The sequence below is a fragment of the Anomaloglossus baeobatrachus genome, chromosome 5 (assembly GCF_048569485.1).
Source record: "Anomaloglossus baeobatrachus isolate aAnoBae1 chromosome 5, aAnoBae1.hap1, whole genome shotgun sequence".
Classification (NCBI taxonomy): Eukaryota; Metazoa; Chordata; class Amphibia; order Anura; family Aromobatidae; genus Anomaloglossus; species Anomaloglossus baeobatrachus.
Genome location: NC_134357.1, coordinates 556951849 through 556974692, shown reverse-complemented (window position 1 = coordinate 556974692; position 22844 = coordinate 556951849). Strand labels below are relative to the sequence as shown.

General features: G+C 48.4%; 1 protein-coding gene across 1 annotated transcript in view; it reads right to left on the bottom strand.

Annotated features, from left to right (window-relative positions):
• Positions 1 to 17880, bottom strand: part of LOC142312300 (uncharacterized) — a 31929-nt gene extending 14049 nt beyond the window's left edge. The window contains exons 1-3 of the mRNA XM_075351232.1: positions 17219 to 17880; positions 17038 to 17135; positions 16753 to 16843 (exon numbers count right to left, since the gene is read on the bottom strand). Coding sequence (XP_075207347.1) covers positions 16753 to 16843; positions 17038 to 17135; positions 17219 to 17351 — 322 coding nt within the window. The 5' untranslated portion in view covers positions 17352 to 17880. The remainder of the gene's footprint in view (positions 1 to 16752; positions 16844 to 17037; positions 17136 to 17218) is intronic.
• Positions 17881 to 22844: the final 4964 nt, after the last annotated feature.

The following is a 22844-nucleotide window of genomic DNA, read 5'->3' as shown; positions in this document are numbered from 1 at the left end:
ACATTGTATGTTGCAGTACTTGTTCCAAAGTCATCCTGGGGATAAGTTATCCGTGTGTGTTCCCTTGTTTGTTTTCCCTTTGTCTTCTTTAGCACTTGGTGGTGTTGACTAGTGCTTATCCCCTCCGGTCACTTCCCAAAGTCCTTTTTAGGGTCAGCCAGGCTCTAGTTATCCTGCTCAGTACGTAGGTGTGGAATCTATCTAGGGAGTTCAGGGGATCCAGGGGCCAATAAGAGGTTTTATCAGGGATCACCATCTTCCCTTTCCCTAGAGACGGGGTTCCCCTCTTTCCTCCGCTCCCTTTTTGTCAATTACCCAGTATTTCCCTATACCTAGTGTGACAGATACCTACTGGCAGGACCTGTGCATCCTGTTGTCATCTACTCTGACCACAAAAACTTGGTCTACTTACAGTTGGCTCAGAAGCTGAATCCGCGCCAAGCCCAATGCTCGTTGTTCTTCACCTGTTTTGGCTTTTGTTCTACATTTCCAGCTAGCCAGAAAGAATGTCAAGGTGGATGCACTCTTCAGGTCTTTCCTGTCAGCCGACCAGTAAGAAGAGCCTTAACACATTATTAAGCCCTTCAAGATGCTCACAGTACCTCCAGTAAGCGTGTCTCTGGTACCATCTGGAAAAACATTCATGATGGAGGCGGACATGAATCATGTGTTGCAGTGGGGTCCATTCTTCTAAGCTGGCCGGTCACTCCAGTCAGAAGAAGATAAGTCTGTTCATCTCACAGCACTACTTGAGCCAATACTGCATAAAGATATTGTTAATTTGTCTCAGCCTGTCCCTTGTGTGCTCACAATAAGATTCCTGAGAAGCTTCCGGCTGGGTGACTATTATAACTATCTGTGCTGATTGATCCTTGGCAACACATATCGATGGACTTCATCACCGACTTGATGAAGTCCTCGGGTTGCTCCGTCATCTGGGTAGTATTAGACAGGTTCTCTAAAATGGCCCACTTCACTCCGTTGTCCCCTCTTCCTTCTGCTTCTGTGCTCACCGAGCACTTCATCTAGCACATCTTCTGCCTGCACGGCCCTACTCTCCACATTTTGTCTGATAGAGGTGTGGCGCCCTGGGCAAGCCAGGACGTCACAACCACTACACCAACACACCCCACACTCCCGGTCAGGCACACCTAAGTCAGACAAAAACCCTTGTTGCCTCCCTCCAGGGGCTGATGTTCACACCAGGGGGTGGGCCAGGCGGTTGGTCCCGCCCACCGAGGAGTACACAGTCCTGGAGGCGGGAAGAGAGGAGAGAGGAGTTAGGGAAGTGAAAGTGAGAGGAAGGAAAGTGGCAAAGGAGCAGACAGAAAGTGGTCCGGGTGTGTGGCCCGGACGGAACAGCAAGGTTGGCAGACGGTGGTGATCGTCTGCAGGAGAGGCCTATTGGAGCTAGCCGTAAGGACCGTGGACGGGCGGTGGCCCGGCGGTACCGGACCGGTACGCAAAGAGAAGCCAGCACCATCCGGCAGGGTTTACAGACCCCGGCAAGGCTAGGAGTTGTAATGGGATCAACAATTCAGACTGCATCATTAATGTAGAAATGGATTTGAATACTGTTTCAGCAATTGCCCACAAGGGGGCAGTGTCAGACTGTGCAATCACAAACACAGAGCTGGGAAATCCCCTACTGCAGCTTGTGTGTGAAAACCAGGAAGAAAAAAAAGTGCGGGAAGGTTGTTCAGCTCCAGAGCTCAGCCAGAGGAGAGCTGCATGTGGTCTCCCTGAACAGAGGGCTCTTTTGCCACCGGAGTCTTGGAGAAATCACCCTGTGGAAGTGGTTTCTGCCATTCCCGGTCTGCAGGACTTTGTTTTCACCAAGGATCTAACCGGACTGCAGAGCATCGCAACCAGAGTGTAAGTGCAGGGGCTGTGACCTCCCTTCTTCTGCTCGGCGTGCCCAGGGACTAAAAGACTGATTAGAATCTGTTACCAGCGGGGGAAGATCAAAGGAAAAGACCGAGGAGCTGCATCCCTTCAGCGCTGCACCGGGACCCATCATCGTGAGACTCCAGGCCTGCGACGTGGGAGCGGCATCTTCTTCCGGGATAGACTTCTACGTGATTGTAGGGAAAGTTAGGGAAAGTTGCCGCCATTTCTTTGTTGTTGTTTTTCCTTTCTTCTTGCTGCGTACCCGGAAGGAGTGAAAATCCAGGGACTCCACTATACTCATGTGCGCAGATAGTTCGGTTGATTGTATTATAAATATGTTTCCTAGTAAAGAAATGTTACTACCGGTAAAATCTGAGTATGGGGATTTTGTTGGAATAGAGCATACACACACACCCGCGGCCCTACCACCGGTCGCTTCATGTGGCGTAGTCGGCAGGATGTGTGACCAACAAAATCATCCCCCGTTAGTAACTTATAACCGGACAGCTCCCCCGCCGTCTATTGTCAATCAGGTGAGGAAGTTTGACGGACGGAACTATCCTGTAACTGAATGGACTGAACAACTTAAGATAGTGGGGGAAATGTATAACACTGATCCTAAGACCTTAGCAGAAATGGCCATGCTAACATTAGAAGGGGAAGCGTGGACGACAGTCAGGCTGGAGACGGTTAGGGGCCAGCGTACGTTGGATGACTTGGTGCGGGTGCTGGAGAACACCTATGGGCCGACCACATATGCGGGAACATTGCGCTATATGTTCTTCCGGCGTACTCAACTCGAGTCGGAGGACATTCCTCAATATGCCAATGCCCTTCAAGTGCTACTAGAACAAGTCGGTAGAAACGAAGAACAGATAGCTAGTACGGGTACCCGTGACCTGGTGTTGAGAGATCAGTTCGTGACCGGATTGAGAGACCCGTACCTTAACCGCTCATTGCAAGATCTACTCCGGATAAATCCGGCCTTTACGTTCGCTGAGGCCAAACAAGAAGCTATAGAACATTCAAGGGGACCTGTCGTGGAGACACAGACATATACCGCGGCTTGCAGGTCCATATCTGGTATCGGGACTCCGAACAGCAACACGGAAGAACTGAAACAGATGGTGGCAGAGTTGCAGAAACAGGTGTTACAGCTCACCTTAGACCAACAGGCGGGCCGGCAAGCGAGACAACAACCCAGCCGGCCGATGGGAAGATGCTGGACATGCGGCGATCCCCGCCATAGAGCCAACCGTTGCCCCCAGAACTTTCAAGCTCCTCCACAGTCCGATCTACCAGAACCAGCAAGTCATGTCCCACAACAGTGGCCGCCTTTAAACTAGACGCCCCTGCCAAAGAGGCTCACTCGGCAGGGGATGCCAAAGAGAGGGGTGTAGGAAAACAGAGCCAGCCACGGAACAAACTTGCATCAAATAGCCCCACCCTGGAAGTATTACTGGAAGGGATCGCCGTACAAGGGTTAATGGATACTGGGTCTCAGGTATCCACCATCTCCGAGCAGTTCTACGAAGAATGTCTAAAGCCGCGGGTTGCCTATGACCCTGATACCGCCATCAAGATCAAAGCAGCCAATAATCTACCCATTCCGGTGACGGGAGTTGCCTGGATGAACACCGAAATCTGTGGCCAAGATCTCGGGAAGAGAGGGATAATCGTGGTCAGGGAAGGCTTTGGATCAGAAACGCCCATGATTATTGGGATGAACATCTTGAAAGACCTGAATCTGGTGTTGTTTACCAAGAAGGGGCCCAAGTACTGGCAAGAAGTGACCGCACATAGGGTCACCCGCCGTGCCTTTCAGCAAGTGGTCCGGACCTGCAACCTCCAGCGAATGACAGAAGAACAACTGCCGCTGGCCACGGTCACCGTACCCCGCCATACTAGGATCACCTTACCAGCTGGGAAAGAGACAGTTATCTCCCTACCCCTTAGCACCATGAGACAGCTTGAAGGTGTGGAGGTGCTGATTGAGCCGCGCTCCCCGAAGGAAGGGAAGCTGAATCCACTAGTCGCTCGAACTCTAGCAGTAGTGAGAAAGGGAAGAATTCCTGTCAGGCTGGGCAACACGGCTAACGTGAGCGTTGACCTAGAAGCCGGGACACAGCTCGCCCGAGTCTACGCTCTAACCGAAGAGGTGAACCCTATGAGCCCCCTCCAGTTTGTACCGTCTACAGAGGGAGATTGGACAGTGACGGTCTCTGCCATGGCCGCTGTCGCGGGTGACACCAACGCGGGGCGAGAACTACGAGAGAAGTGTCAGTTGGACGTATCCCAATACTCCAAACGGGAGGTGTCCCAGGTGGAAGAGCTACTTCAAGAGCATCAGGCATCCTTTGCCCGGCATGACACCGACTTTGGGTGCACCACCAGTATCAAGCACGAAATCCCCACCGGTGACACTGCTCCTATCCGTGAAAGGTACCGCCAAATTCCTCCCCAGCAATACCAAGAAGTGAAAAATCTCCTGAATTCCATGTTACACGCGGGAGTGGTACGAGAAAGCCAGAGCCCCTGGGCGGCACCGGTAGTGTTAGTCAAGAAGAAGGACGGATCCCTGAGATTCTGTGTGGACTACCGCCGTTTGAATGCTTGCACCATCCGGGACTCGTACCCTTTGCCAAGGATCGAAGAATCCCTGACAGCCCTGAAGAAAGCCAAATACTTCTCTTCGTTGGATCTGGCCAGCGGATATTGGCAGGTACCTATGCATGAGAAAGATAGAGAGAAGACTGCTTTCATCTTACCCATGGGCCTGTACGAGTTCGACCGGATGCCCTTTGGTCTGAACAACGCGCCGGGGACTTTCCAGCGGCTGATGGAGCGCTGCTTGGGAGACTTCAACTTTGACTTCACCCTCATCTACCTGGACGACATTGTAGTCTATTCGGCCACATTTGAAGAACACCTGCAGCAGCTGGGCCGTGTGTTCAGTAGGTTGAGAGAACATGGCCTGAAGTTGAAACCCAGCAAGTGCCGTCTTCTGCAGCCCGAGATCAATTACCTGGGCCACCGGATCTCAGCCGAAGGTGTCCAGCCATCTTCAGAGAAGATAGCCGCCGTACGGGATTGGCCGCAGCCCACAAACGTCAAGGAGGTCAGGGCTTTCCTGGGGTTGGCCGGCTACTACCGCCGGTTCGTCAAAAACTTCGCCCGACTTGCTGCACCCTTGCATGACCTGCTTCGAGGGACCACCAACAGCCCCAGAGGACGACCCATCAGCTGGGGACCCAGCCAGGAAGAGTCCTTCCAAGCCCTAAAGGGTGTCTTAACGTCTCCCCCCATCCTGGCATATGCGGACTACAACCTGCCCTTTCAACTACACACTGATGCCAGTCTACAGGGTCTAGGGGCAGTACTCTCACAGGTACAAGAAGGCAAGGAACGGGTCATAGCCTATGCCAGTCGGTCCCTACATGAGGGCGAGAAGAACCCCACCAATTATAGCTCGTTCCGGCTGGAGCTGTTGGCCCTGACGTCGGCTATGGCGGAGAAATTTGCAGGGTACCTCACGGGGACCGAAGTACTAGTCCTGACCGATAACAACCCGTTGGCCCACTTAGAAAATGCGAAGCTCGGAGTCATGGAGCAGCGTTGGATGGCTCGGCTCTCCAAGTTCAATTACAAGATCAAATATAGGGCTGGAGCTGAGAATCAAAATGCGGACAGCCTGTCTAGAGTGTCATACCCCTTACTCAACCGAGACCGGGATGAAGAATTAGAAGGGGACGAGACGCCTGACTTTGCAAAGCTCGCCCAACAGATGGTGGATTACTGCCAGTTCGTTTTGGGCGAAGCTGGAACTCCAGTGGGAGTCGCCTTGCCACCCCAGGAGTGGTGCAGGATCCAGGACCAGAACCCTGAATGGGCTCTACTCAAACAATGGGTGAAGCGGCAGCAGAAGCCTCCCGCCGATATACGGGCACGACCGTCTACCGGGACCTTGACCCTGCTCAGTCAGTGGGACCGGCTGATTCTGAGAGAAGGAGTGCTATACCGGAAGGTTCTCTTGTCGCACATGCTGGAGGAATGCACACAAGTTGTGGTGCCTGATCAATTGGCCCGTGAGATGGTGGCCCAAGCCCACAAAAGGAATGGACACTTCGGAATAGACAAGACCTTTCGGTGGATTCAACAGTCCATCTATTGTCCGGGGCTCCGCAAGCTGGTTGAAGACGTCTGCCAGACCTGTCGCACCTGCGAACTACACAAGTCCCCTGAGCAGCGTGCACCTGTTCAGACAATTAAAACATCCAGGCCCCTTGAGCTGTTGATGGTGGACTATCTGCTGATTGGGACGGCGAGCAGTGGCTATCAGTACTGTCTAGTCATGGTGGATCACTTCACAAAATTCGCTGTCGCTACCAAAGACCAGACGGCTGAATCGGCTGCTCGGGCCATCTGTCGACAGTTCATCCACGTCTACGGGTGCCCGGAGAGGTTGCACTCCGACCAGGGGGCTTGTTTCGAAGGCCGAGTCATCGAAGAGCTGCATCGGATGTATGGGATCCAGAAGTCGAGGACCACTCCTTACCACCCACAAGGGAACGGTGCATGTGAACGCTTCAACCGGACCCTACTCCAGCTGATCCGCACCTTGGCCGATGATAAGAAAGACCAATGGCACCAATTCCTTCCTGATCTAGTATGGGCCTACAACAACCAGGTCCACTCTGTGACTGGCTACACCCCACACACCCTTCTCTTTGGCCGCCCCGGAAAAGGGGTCCATGACCTGAACCTATTCCGCCCTGGAGATGATGTCTGCCATAACTCCTCCTGGCTAAATGCTCACCGACAGAAGATGGAGACTGTACACCGGCTGGTGAGCCAACAAATCCGGGGCCAGATACATGCTGACCCACTCCCCGTGCAAGAGCAGCCCTTGAAGTTGGGACAGCTAGTCCTGCTCCGTATCAAGAAGCCCCAAGGGAAACTTCGAGCCAAGTGGGAGACTGAGGTCTACCGGGTAATCGAACGCCCCTACCCCAACGGGCATGTATACCAAGTGCGGGGTGAAGACAGTCGCAGCATCCGCACTGTGCACCGAAATATGTTGCGTCCCTGCCGATCCCAGCCTGACTCCCCTACCACAGTACCCGGAGGGGGTGACGCTACTAACACGACTGACGTCACGGACGTTTCCCAGCATAGTGATCACATTGACTCTGAGATCGGTGACCCACCTACACAACCCAGTTCTTCCCCCGGAGTGCTGACTGAAGTGGGGCGTAAAGACAGTGACAGGGAGGGGAACAACCGACCCTTGAGACGCACTGACCGCACCACTGCTGGGATCCCGCCCGGGCGGTCTTACAGGGACCAGTATGTATGGCCCACTTCTCAACCAACCCCTGTGACATCTGCAGTCATCGCTGCCTGGGAACAGACGGTAGTTGACAGGGACTGCCAACCTTTAAGTGGGGGGGTATGTAATGGGATCAACAATTCAGACTGCATCATTAATGTAGAAATGGATTTGAATACTGTTTCAGCAATTGCCCACAAGGGGGCAGTGTCAGACTGTGCAATCACAAACACAGAGCTGGGAAATCCCCTACTGCAGCTTGTGTGTGAAAACCAGGAAGAAAAAAAAGTGCGGGAAGGTTGTTCAGCTCCAGAGCTCAGCCAGAGGAGAGCTGCATGTGGTCTCCCTGAACAGAGGGCTCTTTTGCCACCGGAGTCTTGGAGAAATCACCCTGTGGAAGTGGTTTCTGCCATTCCCGGTCTGCAGGACTTTGTTTTCACCAAGGATCTAACCGGACTGCAGAGCATCGCAACCAGAGTGTAAGTGCAGGGGCTGTGACCTCCCTTCTTCTGCTCGGCGTGCCCCGGGACTAAAAGACTGATTAGAATCCGTTACCAGCGGGGGAAGATCAAAGGAAAAGACCGAGGAGCTGCATCCCTTCAGCGCTGCACCGGGACCCATCATCGTGAGACTCCAGGCCTGCGACGTGGGAGCGGCATCTTCTTCCGGGATAGACTGGTACGTGATTGTAGGGAAAGTTAGGGAAAGTTGCCGCCATTTCTTTGTTGTTGTTTTTCCTTTCTTCTTGCTGCGTACCCGGAAGGAGTGAAAATCCAGGGACTCCACTATACTCATGTGCGCAGATAGTTCGGTTGATTGTATTATAAATATGTTTCCTAGTAAAGAAATGTTACTACCGGTAAAATCTGAGTATGGGGATTTTGTTGGAATAGAGCATACACACACACCCGCGGCCCTACCACCGGTCGCTTCAGAGTCGCCGTGCAATTTGCCAAATCCGTTAGCAAAGGGAACCTCCTGGGTTTCCCAGCAGCCAAGTCCTGACAGAAGGCAACAGTCCAACCGAGAGAGGGAAACACAGTCACCGCCAAGGCTAAAGTTCCCAGGGCCAGAGCCTGCGGGCAAAAGGGGCTCCTTCAGCAACCTTCAAGCTGGGGAGCGGGTTACCGGTGGGAACCCATTGGAACTGTTTACACTACAAAGGTGCAGGGAAAGGCAGTCACCATCAACCTGCCGGGAGAAACAACACCGCAGCCGTCTGTGGGACCCATCCATCCAGCCGTTTGTTTTACCGGAAACTCTGTGTACATCATTGGCTGAGTGAGTACCACCGTGCCGTGCGGCACAGCGCTGCCCCCGCGACCCTGCACCTCACCAGGCCCCGTAACCCGCCTGCCATCCATCCCTACCCCATCACCGGGCCCCGGGACAACCAACCCCCCTACCCACGGAGGGGAGAACTAACATCCAGGCTGCTCCCTGTCATCGCTCCCGGGATCCCCGTCCAGAGCAGCTGTGGTGTCACCAATCTCACCACAACCATGGGTGGCGTCACGGACAATATCAACTCCCCACAATCAATCCCCCCTTTTCACTCACGGGCGAGGAACGCCGCTCGAGTCCCCGGGATCCAGCCCACCGCTCGAGCCACCACCGAGCAGCAGCAGTAGCCGGACCCGAGCAGTGGGAGAGCGCAGCGTTCCCTCCTCCGCCCGCGACAGAGGCATCCAATTCACATCTTGGTTCTGACAAATTTCCTGTGGCACTTCATCAATGAACACTTCAACTATTGGGTCAAGCTTCTACCATGGGCGAAGTTCCCCTACAGTAATCATGTCAGTCCTCCGCTAACTCTCCATTCCTCATCGTATATGGACAGCAGCCCGAAAATGCTCTCACTGTGGTTATCACCTCTAAATTACGGTTTGCGTGTGTTATGCGTCGGAGTCAGCCTCCTTCGCGGGTCAGACTCCGGGTACTCTCGGGTGACTCTGCTTCCTCGCCCAAGATTTCTCCTGCGGCTACTGCTCCGCCTAGGCAATGTCTGGCTCAAAATCACGACGTTCTGCGGGCTGAATCTGCTCAGCCTGAGACTACGTCCTGAAAACGGGGCACTGAACATGTGCGGGCTGAATCTGCTCTGCCAGAGTCTAATGTGGGCGTCACATGGTACGATATATCGGGCGACATGTCGGCGGGGTCACGTCGTAAGTGACGCACATCCGGTATCGTAGCGTGTGACAGCTACGAGTGACGGTGAATGAGCAAAAATACTCACCTTATGGTTGTTGACAAGTCGCTCATTTTCAAAAAGTCGTTTCTTCTTCTGTGCATTGGTTGTTCATCGTTCCCGAGGCAGCACACATTGCTCCGTGTCACACCCCGGGAACGATGAACATAGCTTACCTGCGTCCCGCCGGCAATGCGGAAGGAAGGAGGTGGGCGGGATGTTTTTGTCCCGCTCATCTCCGCCCCTCTTCTGCTATTGGCCGGCGGCTGTGTGACGTGGCTGTGACGCCGAACGTCCCTCCTTCTTCAGGAAGAGGATGTTCGCCGCCCACAGCGAGGTCATCCGGGAGGTAAGTACGTGTGACAGGGGGTTAACGACTTTGTGCGCCACGGGCAACTAATTGCCCGTGACGCACAAACGACGGGGGCGGGTACGATCGCTCGTGCGATCGCACGATAGAGCGTCCTGTGTGACGCCCGCATAAGTCAAGAAAATGGGCTACTGAGCATGAGCGTGACGGGGCATCTTCTGATTGGCCGTTGTACGTCAGATGTCCTGATGGCCTCAGTTGTTCTGATGACACGGCATGGCAGGATTGGTCGGTGGACAACAGCCACGCTGACTGGGCGTGAGTTTGTTTGGGGTTATGCTTAGGTTATATATGGGCGCCGCCGACGCCGGACAGCATTCAGTTGTTAAGAAGCCTAATGGTGTGTGGGTGTCAGGCAGGTCACTTGAATTGCGTGTTAGTACTGGTGTATGCGCTGGTTAAGAATGCAGCATACCGCATATAGGCAGGTTGCTTGAATTGCGTCTTAGTACCGGTGTGTGCGCTGGTTAAGCGTGCTGCACTCTACACATAGATGCAGTTCAAGCAACCTGTCTAAGTACTGGGTGTGCGCTGGCCAGGCGTGCAGCATTCCATACATACAGTAGACCGGTCTCTTGAATTGTGTCTAAGTACTGGTGTTTGTGCTGGTCAATCGTGCTGCACTCCACACATAGGCAGGTTGCTTGAATTGCGTCTCAGTATCGGAGTGTGTGCTGGGAAAGCATGCTGTTCACCGAATACAGGCTGGTCACTCGAATAGCGACTTGGTACCGATGTGTACACAGGTTTAGCGTGCTGTACACCGCATATAAGCAGGGCACTTGAATTTGCGTTACTTTTCTTTTAATTTATTATTCTATATACGACAGTACGAGTTGCGGTCTATCGTTCTGACCCTTTTAGTGTAATAGTAGTTTCTCCAGCGCACTGTTGTATAGTCTGTGTGCATTCAACATAGACTATAGTGCGCCCATTTATCAGTTTCTTTACTACTGTTTTTGTCTGCTCCGCCCTCTGGACTCTTAGCAGCTATATTGCATCCATAGCACGGTGGACCCCGGGTTGCGCTTAGGTTTGTACTCTCCATCCTTCGTAAGCCGCCAACCCCGTACCAGCGTGTCTCCTGGAGCACAAGCTGGGCACTATGTATTGGGGACTAAACATATTTACAATTTTAAGGCTATGTGCGCACTGAGAGTTTTTCGCAGCCAAAAACGCAGCATTTTTGAGAAGTGCAAAAACGTCATAGTGCACACATAACCTAATGCGGGCGTCACACGGTACGATATATCGGGTGATATGTCGGCGGGGTCACGTCGTAAGTGATGCATATCCGGCATCGTTTGATATATCGTAGCGTGTGACAACTACGAGCGACGGTGAACGAGCAAAAATACTCACCTTATCGTTGCTCGTTGACAAGTCGCTCATTTTCAAAAAGTCGTTTCTTCTTCAGTGCTCCGGTTGTTCATCGTTCCCGTGGCAGCACACATCGCTCCGTGTGACACCCCGGGAACGATGAACACAGCTTACCTGCGTCCCACCGGCAATAAAGAAGGAAAGAGGTGGGCGGGATGTTTACGTCCCGCTCATCTCCGCCCCTCCTCTGCTATTGGTCGGCCGCTTTGTGACGCCGAACGTCCCTCCCCCTTCAGGAAGAGGATGTTCGCCGCCCACAGCGAGGTCGTCCAGGACGTAAGTGCGTGTGACAGAGGGTTAACGACTTTGTGCGCTACGGGCAACTAATTGCCGTGACGCACAAACGACGGGGGGCGGGTACGATCGCTCGTGTGTGACGCCCACAAAACTCTGCAACATCCACTCAATGCTAATTTCCAGAGAATCCCTTTAGAATCAAGTCATTTAGACTAAAGCAGAATACGGTAAATGCTATTTACTGATTACATGTTGCGATATCACTATTTGTTTTAATGCAATGTTTGATCAATGCTAATTATTTAATTTTTTTGGCGAATTTCAGTTTATTTGTTTTTTTTAAATAAAACACAAATCAACCTAAAATTTCAACAAAGATAAAGTACCTAGAATATGCTACAGAAAAAAAAAATCTCAGAAACACTGGGATCACATTAAGCATAACAAAGGTGTTATCATGTAAAGTGACAGATGTCAGATTGGAGAAATGGGGCCTGGATAGAAGCAGAAAACTGGCTGCAGTGGAAAGCCATGAAATAAGAGCGGCTTTGGTACTAACTACTATAGTGAAAAACTGTGACTATAGACAATAACACATCTACTAAAATGATCGCCCTCCACCCCGATAGCCTTCTCCATCTCTGATATTAGAGTATGGCTCGGGGGCTCTCGGCAATCCAAACAATTTTAGGGGCCAATATTTTCTGTCAGGTGAGTTTCTTGAAGAAATATTAGACATTTATTTTCTGCCTCTTGGACTCAACAATGGACGGCTCCAGTATAAGTTCTTATATAATGGACATTTGTACAATTCTAAACACAGAACATATCTTTCAGGCTCTTAAAGGTAAAAATACAGAACGTTATGTGTTAATAATTATGCTTTTTTTTCTAATTACATTGTGGAAATCCTGGGGGTGGGCTGCCCGGCCTCCATGTACCCACTGTGGGATAATTCTAACCTCCCTCATATGTTACAGTTACCCTGTGCTGAACTTTGGATAAAAACGCCAATATTCAGCAGAAGGGAGAAAAGGGAGATTCATCAATAAGATGCCAAAATTCTAGGAAGATGGATTAATTGCTCTCCGTGGGAGAAACAAAATAAGATTCTTGTAGTTATGGTTAGAAATGAGCGAACCCAAGGATCGGTTTTCGAACCAAACACATTCTTAAAAAAAACAGAGCTCGAGTCCGGAGTTCAAATTCTTTACCTGCAAACTTAACTCACACGAGCAACGCTGTGCTCAAGTACACTTGGTGCTCATCCCTGTGCGAGCCGCTTGCAGTGTTTGAAAAGCTCATCCTGGAGGTAACAACAGCGTGATCAGATGTAGTGTGCAACAAAAAAAAAAATTGAAAAACCCCGCCCTTTCCCCCAGGAGTGATTTGCTTATGGCTAGCTGTATATAAATCCCCCGTCACATTTAGCGACTTACCAGCGATCCCAAAAACGATGCGACCCGATAAGGATCGCTGGTAAGTCGCTGGGAGGTCGCTGGTGAGATGTCACACAATCAGACCTTACCAACGACTCAGTAACGATACAGGTCGCAGTAGCGACCAGTATAACGATCTCTGCTGTAATTGGGACCTTGTCACACAGTGTCAAACATAGAGATGCGTCCTGCCAAGCAGGACATCGCCTTTGAAGAAAATGGTCCAGGGCATTCAGGAACGACAGGTGACCTCACAGCAGGGGCCAGGTCGTTGCTGGATGTCACACACAGCGACATCGCTAGCAAGATCGCAGTTGCGTCACCAAAACTGTGACTCAGCAGCGATGTCGCTAGCAATGTTGCTTAGTGAGATGTGGCCTTTAGTGGAGACTTACACTGCCAATCAGTGATTCCAAACCTCCTCGGACCAAGTTCAGACCAGTGGAGGTTCGATTTGTTTGCTACTAGCGAACCGTACCTCGAAATGTTCGCTCATCTCTAGTTATGATCAGGACTGCCACTAGGAATTTCAGGGCCCCATACTGGCAAAATTTTCGGGCCCCCTTGGGACTCCGCCCAGGCTCCACCCCCAGCTCCGCCTCCACCACTCAAACTTCCTACAGTCTCACTGCCACTCTTGCAAAAACATGTATGTATGTATATACAGTAAAACATATATATATATATATATATATATATATATATATATGTATATATATATATATATATATATATATATATATAATATATAAAGCTGAATGTGTGTGTGTGTGTGTATGTTTGTGTGTACGTGTGTATGTCCGGGATTGGCATCCGCACCGTCGCAGCTACAGCCACAACATTTTGCACACTCACACTTCTGGACCCCGAGAGCGTCATAGGCTATGTTTCGAGGGGAAATTTTAACCCCGCTCTTTACAGTTATTCGCCAAAAAACCTGCCTCCATTAAAGCGAATGGAACTGGGAGCCACAGTGCAGCCAGAACTTCAGAAGAATGCGCAGCCACGCCCTTATATGGAATGTTGGCGTGTCACAATGCAGCCAGGGAAAGAGACAGACACAGACAGGGAAAGAGGCAGACACAGACAGGGAAAGAGGCAGACACAGACAGGGAATGAAACAGACATAGACAGGGTAAGAGACACACAAAGAGACAGACACAGACAAAGAAACAGACTGACAGGGAAAGAGACAGACAGGGAAAGAGAGGGAATGAGACAGACAGGGAAAGAGAGGGAAAGAGACAGACAGGGAAAGAAACAGACAGGGAAAGTGACAGAGATAGATAGACAGACAGGGAAAGAGATAGACAGACAGGGAAAGAGATTGAGACAGATGAAGAAAGAGACAGAGACAGACAGGGAAAGAGACAGACAGACAAAGAGATAGAGAGACAGAGAGATATATACAGAGGGGGAGACAGACAGAGAATGGGAAAGAAACAGAGAGACAGTTACTATCCCGGGCAGCGCTGGGTGCTATGTTGTGAGGCGAAATTTTAACCCCGTGCGTTCCAATTTACCAATCAATTTTGCCCCTATCTACATAATCGGGAAAAAGTAAAGAGTCTGGTATTATCCTTCAAAAATAAAAATCTGATTAATAAGCAGCCAAACTACAAGAACAACAAATGTACCATATAGAAAATCCGGCAGCTGTCAGTCACATGACCTGTCTATTATGTGTGAGCTAATATATACTTTCAGGGGGGAGGGCTTTCTGTTGCCTGGAGATTTATCAGTCTGCCAATAGCAACAAATCACAGCTTAGCTTCTATTTTGCTACAGTTAATTAATCTGAGCTCTGATTGGTTAATATAGGCAACAATTTAATAATTACATTTCTATCTATTTGTTTTGTGGTTTTTGTGTGCAGAATACATTTTTGTTAATACATTCTATTTTGTTAACAGCAGTTATTAACCCGGGCGAAGATATATATATGTATATATATATATATATATATACATATATATATATATATATATATACACAGTCATGGCCAAAAGTGTTAGCACCCTTGAAGTTGTTTCCCTCAGAAAATTACACAGACAGACAGACTGTATACACAGACAGACAGACTGTATACACGGATAGTATTCATAGACAGACAGTATACACAGATAGTATAGGTAGACAGACAGTATACACAGATAGTATACATAGACAGACAGTATACACAGATAGTATACATAGACAGACAGTATACACAAATAGTATACATAGACAGACAGTATACACAGATAGTATACATAGACAGACAGTATACACAGATAGTATATGTAGACAGAGTGAGTATACACAGATAGTATACATAGACAGACAGTATACACAGATAGTATATATAGACAGACAGTATACACAGATAGTATACATAGACAGACAGTATACACAGATAGTATACATAGACAGACAGCTACATATTGCACACTATACAGGACACACATATCTTATACATAACACATCAGACAGCACATAACACATACAGACAGCACATAACACATACAGACAGCACATAACACATACATGCAGCACATAACACATACATGCAGCACATAACACATACAGACAGCACATAACACATACAGACAGCACATAACACATACAGGCAGCATATACAGGCAGCACATACAGGCAGCACATACAGGCAGCACATAACACATACAGGCAGCACATAACACATGATTCACATTATACTCACCTGCCTGTGATGCAATTAAGCGCCCTCCAGCGCATCTAGCTGAGTTAAGGCAGGGGTTGGGGTCGGCAGGTCCCCCTAGTCTGAGATCAGCTGAACCTGGCTGGGATCAGCCCTCCCCCAAGATGAGATCACAGCGGGGCCCCCCCAGGCTGAGATCAACGGGCGGGCGGGCCACCTCACCACCTTAAAACCCCCCTTCCCCGGTCTGTGATGAGCGGGCGGGCAGGCAGGCGGGCCACCTCACCCTCTCCCCTCCCCCCCCCCCGGTCTGAGATAAGCGGACCCCCCGGTCTGAGATGAGCAGGCCCCCCCGGACTGAGATGAGCGGGCGGGCCACCTCACCACCTCACACCCCCTCACCTGGCTGCCACATCCTTGCCACCTCTGCCGCTGTTACTTGCAAAAGTGTAATGAGGTCGCAGAGTGATGACCTCACCACACTGCTGCAAGGCCCAGCGATGACGCGCCCTGCTCTGCTCCAATGACTCTGCCTCCAGTCCACCATATGGCTAATTTACATGCTCCGCCCCATCTCATGCAAATTAGTCATGTAAGGAGGTGAAGCGACACCGCCGGGCCCCCCTGCTGCTGCTGTGACTGGGGCCTGGTGAAGAGGAGGGGCCCGTCCTGCCGGGGGCTTAATAAAGATAAGCATTTACCCCGGGCCTGTCCAGGCCCCCTCTTTTCACCGGGCCCCTTACACCAGGCACAGTAGTAATGCCCTGATGGTGGCCCTGGTTATGATACCTTTTAATGGCGAACAAAAAATAAAATAAATGATGTTACAAAGCAAGCTTTCCAGACTTCTTAGGTCTCTTCATCAACTACAAGATTATTATTTTGTTTCTCCCACTGAGAGCAATAAATATTTTTCAACTCGTTAACACAGCACCAAACTAAGAATCTAGGACTTCACCAGCATCATTTCCCTCTTAGGGGTCTACCATACAGATTATATTTTTCTTCCAACAATTTTCTAAGTTATCTGCACATTCTACGTACACTGTCATTTGGCTTTACAAATTAGCGATCTGTACAGCTAAGGGTGTCCAATTCCCAAAATAACGGGAGCAGTTTTGGATGGAGGAACATGTGATGGTCTAGCAGCAGAATGGTGACCATTTGATGTGGCCGGACTACAACCCTGATAAAGCAGCCATAGCCGGTGACTGTGAAAAATCTGTGACTTTTCTGCATTTAGTGGTCACTACTCACCTGGGTAGTCATATGTAGGAATCTCCTCTTTACATTGCTCTTCACCCCTCACATATGTCTCTGTAGTATTAATATGGGTGGGATCTTCCAACTGAAACAAATATTGTAAACGTTACAAATAGATGAAGTCCCATCTATGATCAGCTCTAATCCTGCCATCTCCACCGCTCTCATTACACAAGTATAACACATATAATACTGGAGGATAAAACAAGACTGAGCACAAGACCTTCACAGCCGTCTACACATCATAGGGAGATTTCATGGCACCTTCTCTCCATCTACCTGATGATCCTGAGGAACATCGGGATCTTCTTGTTTACAGTCCTGTGGGAGAAGAGGACGGGGACATCTTTCTGGTGTTGTCCTCTTACTGGCTAGAACTGGAGGAGACACATACAGGGACTGAATTCATTCCTTACATACAGATAATTATAGGCCGTGTGTATTTAGTCCTGTCTATTACCTGGTGATGTGAGGGGCTGGGGAACCTCCATCATGACGTCCTTGTACAGATCTTTGTGTCCTTCTAAATACTCCCACTCCTCCATGGAGAAATAGACGGTGACGTCCTGACACCTTATAGGAACCTGACACATACAATGATACCGTCACCCCCGATCCCTTCATAGCGTTACTGTATAATGTCCCAGCATTCCCAGCAGTGTCACCTCTCCAGTCAGCAGCTCAATCATCTTTTTGGTGAGTTCTAGGATCTTCTGGTCATTGATGTCCTCATGTATCGGGGGGTGAGGTGGAGGCCCCGTGATTGGGCTCAGGGGTCTTCCCCATCCCTCAGACACAGGGGCCTGACAGCGCTCACTAGAGGTCTTCTTCACTACTGTGTAATCCTGGTTATGGAGAGACACAGTAAGAAATCTCACTCCAGACATTTCCAGAGTCCTCACCTCTCCAGTTCTGTCCATCTGTTATTCCCATAGATAAGAATGATGTAATGTGACGTCATCAGAATCTCTCACCTCTCCAGTAAGCCGGAAGAGGATCTCTAGGGTGAGGTGTAATATCCTCTCCGCCATCTTGTCCCTGTCCATATCCATCCTTCACGGGGCAATCAGGAGAATTCTCTTCTATAGAAGATCTCCACTGAGAGGATCCGATATTGTAGGGACCTGAATGGGGAGAAGGTGACGATGTAACAACATAAAGAATCCTCTGTAATAATACAATTACTGGAGATACAAGAAATCCCCTTCACTATAGGGAAAACCCTGAGAATAGAACAAGATGGAGATGACATTTTCCAGCACAAAGGTTGGAATATCAGCAGAACGTATGTGACCGAGACAGATAGAGCCGCCTCCATTATATCTGAGGAGCAGAGAGAGGAACCTCGCCCCGCCCCAAGTAGTCTCAGAGCTGAAGGGGTTAATGTGTCCTGTGCTTAGTAATGGGGAATCTCCACACACCTCCACCTGCAGAGCCGCACACTAGATGCTTTGTGCTTACAGGACCTGTGATGATGTCACATGGATGGGAGGAGTCAGGGGGTCACATGATCAGCTCCCACTTCATGCTGATTGTCAAGACGCTAGATGAGGTAAAGTTTATGTGTGGGGTGAGGAGGGATTTACGGTGTGGATGTAGTAGAGCCGCATGCATACGACATGTACGTAGTGTAGCTGTGTGTGTACATCATGTACAGACCAAAACCGTGCGTGTATGGACCAGAGCCGTCCGTATACGACAGGTACTGAGTGGAACCATGTGTGTACGGCATACTGTACGTAGCGGAGCCTCGTGAGGCATTAAGAATCAAAATCCTTTTACAGCAAAGAAGCCATTTTAACTTCAGAACATGGAAAAATCCATCAAAAAATTCATACAAGGTAGGTAAGATTTCCTTGAGAGTCTGTTAGTTACCGAAAACCTTACACAGGGGAGATGCATTTTTCATGTTCATAATGTGGGATATGTTTTGCACATAAATCACGTTATGTTACACATCAGAGAACTCGCACAGGGGAGAACCATATTCATGTTCAGAATGTGGAAAATGTTTTACTGAAAAATCAGATCTTGATACACATCAGAGATCTTACACAGGGGAGAAGCCACTATGTTTAGAATGTGGGATATATATTGCAGATAAATAAAGTTTTGCTAAAAAATTCAGGCAGGAGAGAAACCCTTTTCACGTTTAAAATGCGGAAAATATTTTGGAGATAAAATCAATTCTTGTTAAACATCAGAGATCTCACACAGGGGAGAAACCCTTTTCATGTTCAGAATGAGGGAAACATTTTGCACACTAATGGCTTGATTTTAAATATCACAAAACCTACAAGGGTAGAATCCATACCTAGAATTATCATACCTAGAAGGTGAGAACTGTTTTATTTAAAAATTATAATTTGTTGACCATTTAGAAAAATGCGCACAGGGAGAAGCCATATATTGACAAACTGAACAAGAAAACAAATAAGACACGGTCAAAGTAAAGGCAAGTAAGTAAACAAGTTTATTAGTTTTAGTTCAGATTCAGGTTTATTTCATAACATCAACAGAGATCAACAAAAACACTATACACTCATTGTTACATGGATGAAAACTTACATCAAGATACAGAGCACAGAGTCATATAGCACTTAAGTAATAGTGTAGAGGAAAAAAATCACGAGTTATAGAACTCCACCCAAAGCGACACAGAGAACTTAAGAGAGGAAAAACAAGCAGATGGGTTGTGTATAAATTTGAATTAGACTCCAGTTTGAGGCTCCCTCTTGTGGTCAATGCTGGTAATGCAGATGACTTGCTGAGTAGGAACTGGACAGCTGAGTAGAATTTGCAATCAAGCCATTTGGTTTGGGCTTTATAACTATGTAGCTTCCTTTTGTCCCTTGCCGGTGCTCAATTGTATTTCCTGTGTTCTATGGACTTCCTGAAACCAGCCCTGTTCTCTTTGTCTACCTGAACTCCTTTCAGATAAGTTGGTCTTGTACCTTTGCTTATGGTTTTTCACTTTCTTGTGATTTTGCCTGTCTGGAGTTCCTGGTGGAATTGGATTATTCCCTGCTGGGAGTATCTGTGTACCTTGCTCCATGTTCTGTTATGTATTGTGGTTTGTCATGGTACAATATTCAGTCCCCTCTCTATATCAATGTTTTTCTTGGATCCCAGTAACACCAGAGTACTGTTATAGCGGGGGAGAGCCTGTTCAGGCTCAGTATTTTTCCATGTCAGGCGTGCTGGTATTTCTTAGGGTTTTTACGGTTGCAGTCAGTGCTCTTTCCTATGTAGAAAGTTTTGGCCTCTTCTTTGCTGACTCTGTTCTCTAGCTACGTATTGTGTTTTCCTACATCACCGTAATCTTTACATGTGAGGGGCTATCTACATCTTTGGGGACTACTCCGAGGCAGATTAGCTTTTCTACATTTCTCTCTGTTAGAGTATTTAGTTCTCCGCCTGTGTCGAGATGACTAGGTCATCGTAGGCTTGTCCCATGGCTACTTCTAGTTGTGTGTTAGTATTAGGTCTGTAGTCTGTTAAGGTTCTAGCCACGCTGGTTATTTTCTGGGTTTCTGAGTTATTGCTCTTTTTCTGATCCTCCTCGGTCACTGGATCACAACACAAATGTCTGCTATGGGCAGAAGGAAACAAGAGGGCAAAAGAGAGAAAACACAAAAGGAGAACTCAGAAGAAAAACATGAAGGAAGTACATATAGGGAGAAGCATAGGGAGAAACGTAGGGAAAAACACAGTCCTACTTAAGCTACTCCCCGACCGAGCCAAAGTATATCTATCCCACGGGAGATTATCAAACCCCACCAGTCAGCCAAGAGCCTAAAGCCAGTGAATCTCTAAGCAGAATTCAAGGAGTTCACATATTGAGGACTCTAACAGAGTTATCCGTGGCGTAACCCACCAATTTTTCTATTCTAACAATATCATTCAGCTCTGTCACCAAGTCTGCACAGGAAGGAATCAGGGTCTGTTCTCAGAATCAAGGTATAAGCTGCCAGAACATGACAAAGGAGGCTCTTTTTAAATTTGGAAATTGCATAATGACAGGAGAGCAAGTTCAGGAGAGGGACTATTTTTTCGCGTCAAGACCAGATTAATAAGATCAAGCGCCGCTGACCAAAAAGCCTCTGATGGATGCACAAAATGTGTATGTATGAACCGCTGTAATGGAGACACCTTGAGCAGGTGTCCTGGGTCGAGGGGAACATTGCATGAACAGTCGAGTAGACCCTATACCATCTGGATAGTATCTTATACCCCCTTTCCTGAGTCAAAGAGCATAAGGATGATCTCTGTGTGAAGAGTAGGATCTTAGACATGTCCTTCTCATACAGGGGTCTGCCCAAATCGTCTTTCCACTTAGAAAAGAAAGCAAAAGGAATGGCCTGTACAACACGACCATCTATAAAGATTCCATACAACAGAGAAAGTGTGATCTGGAGCGTCTTTCGTTATGCATAATGAATCAAAGAGCAAAAGAGCTCTGAAGACATTGTCTTGGAGTATCAAGGACCTCATATAACGCTTTAATTGTCTATTGAAAAACTATGAATCTGGAGGAGCTGGGGAATCCGGGAATAAATCTCGAAAGGGTGTGATTATGGAAGAAGAGCAGTAGTTAATGAGTATAGGGCGATCAGCTTTACGCTTGTGTAGGAAAGTGGTTCTGTTGAGCCCTGCAGGAAAAAATGGATTATCATAAAGATGAATGAGAGGACTTGGGACTGAGGAGAAATGCTGAAACTTCGAGCCCTGTGTGACAAAAAGAGCTAGGTTTCTGACAAGAAAAGAGGGGGTCACGGAATAGGCTGTGGACGTGGGGTGGGACCAGATAAGGGCTAGAGAATTGAATTCGGAAATTGCGTGCTCTGTGTCCACCCTTCTCTTCTTAACCTTGTGATGATATAAGTCTAGAATACAAGTCCCCATTAAAGCCGAACTATAACAAATGGACATCTGGTACTACAACACCCCCAGCTTTACTAGGACTACTGAGCAACTGAATTAACTGAATTCTACTTTAACTTCATTTGAATTACACTTAGGCTATGTGCGCACGTTGCGTACTAGCCCTGCAGAAATTTCTGCAGCGATCTTAAGAGCACACGTGCGCTTCAAATCACTGCAGAAAATGTCCGTAGAGAAATAAAAAAAAAGCCGATTCCATGCGCTCTGCCTGCAGCTCCTGTCATAGACAGAGCAGGAGCTGCCGGCAAAGCGCACGGAAGAAGTGACATGTCGAAGCGCTGCGTTCTAAGACGCCACGTGCGCACGGCCCCTGCACAATCTCCATAGATTATACAGGGGACGCAGGACGCATGCAGTTACGCTGCGCTGCAAAGCGCAGCGTAACTGCATGTATTTACGCAACGTGCGCATATAGCCTTAGAGTAAATCTTGCGCTCCCCCTGCTGAAATTCTGCTGCTAGTGACTGCATTTGCACTTTATATTCTTGGTCCGTAATTGGGAAGGAATAGTCTTGTATATCTATCCAGGATATTTAATGAGCACTATGCACTTTTCTATTCATATTTTTATATACCTTTGGATATATTTATTGGTCTTTTTCTATCCCAATTGACTAACTTGTCCTCTGTCCCTCCCCGTATATCTTTTGGTACCTTGTAACTCCATGTATTTTAATGTGATATAAATTTGTTCAATAAAATTGTTATGTTTTGGCCTTATACTTTGTGTTTTTGTTGTATGAGCAACTGAATTGACAACTGTGGCCGTGTAGATGCCCAGATAAACTTATTGATCGTCTTCTTGAGACGAGAGAAAGAGGATGCCGGCAGGCAGATGATAAGAGTTTGGAAAACATACAATAGGAGTGGTAGGAGATTATTATTTTTTATTATAGCGCCATGGTGCTTTACATGTGAAAAGGGGTATACATAGTAGGGACAAGTACAATAATCATAAACAAAAGAAGGCACAGGCTTGTACAGGAGGTGAGAGGACCCTGCCCGCGAGGGCTCACAGTCTACAAGGGATGAGTGAGGATACAGTAGGTGAGATCCATTTTAATCGCACTCATTCTGACGAACCAAGACAGATGGAGTGTACTCCAGTTTTCAAAAGCTTGTTCTGCAGAATGTAGGGCAGG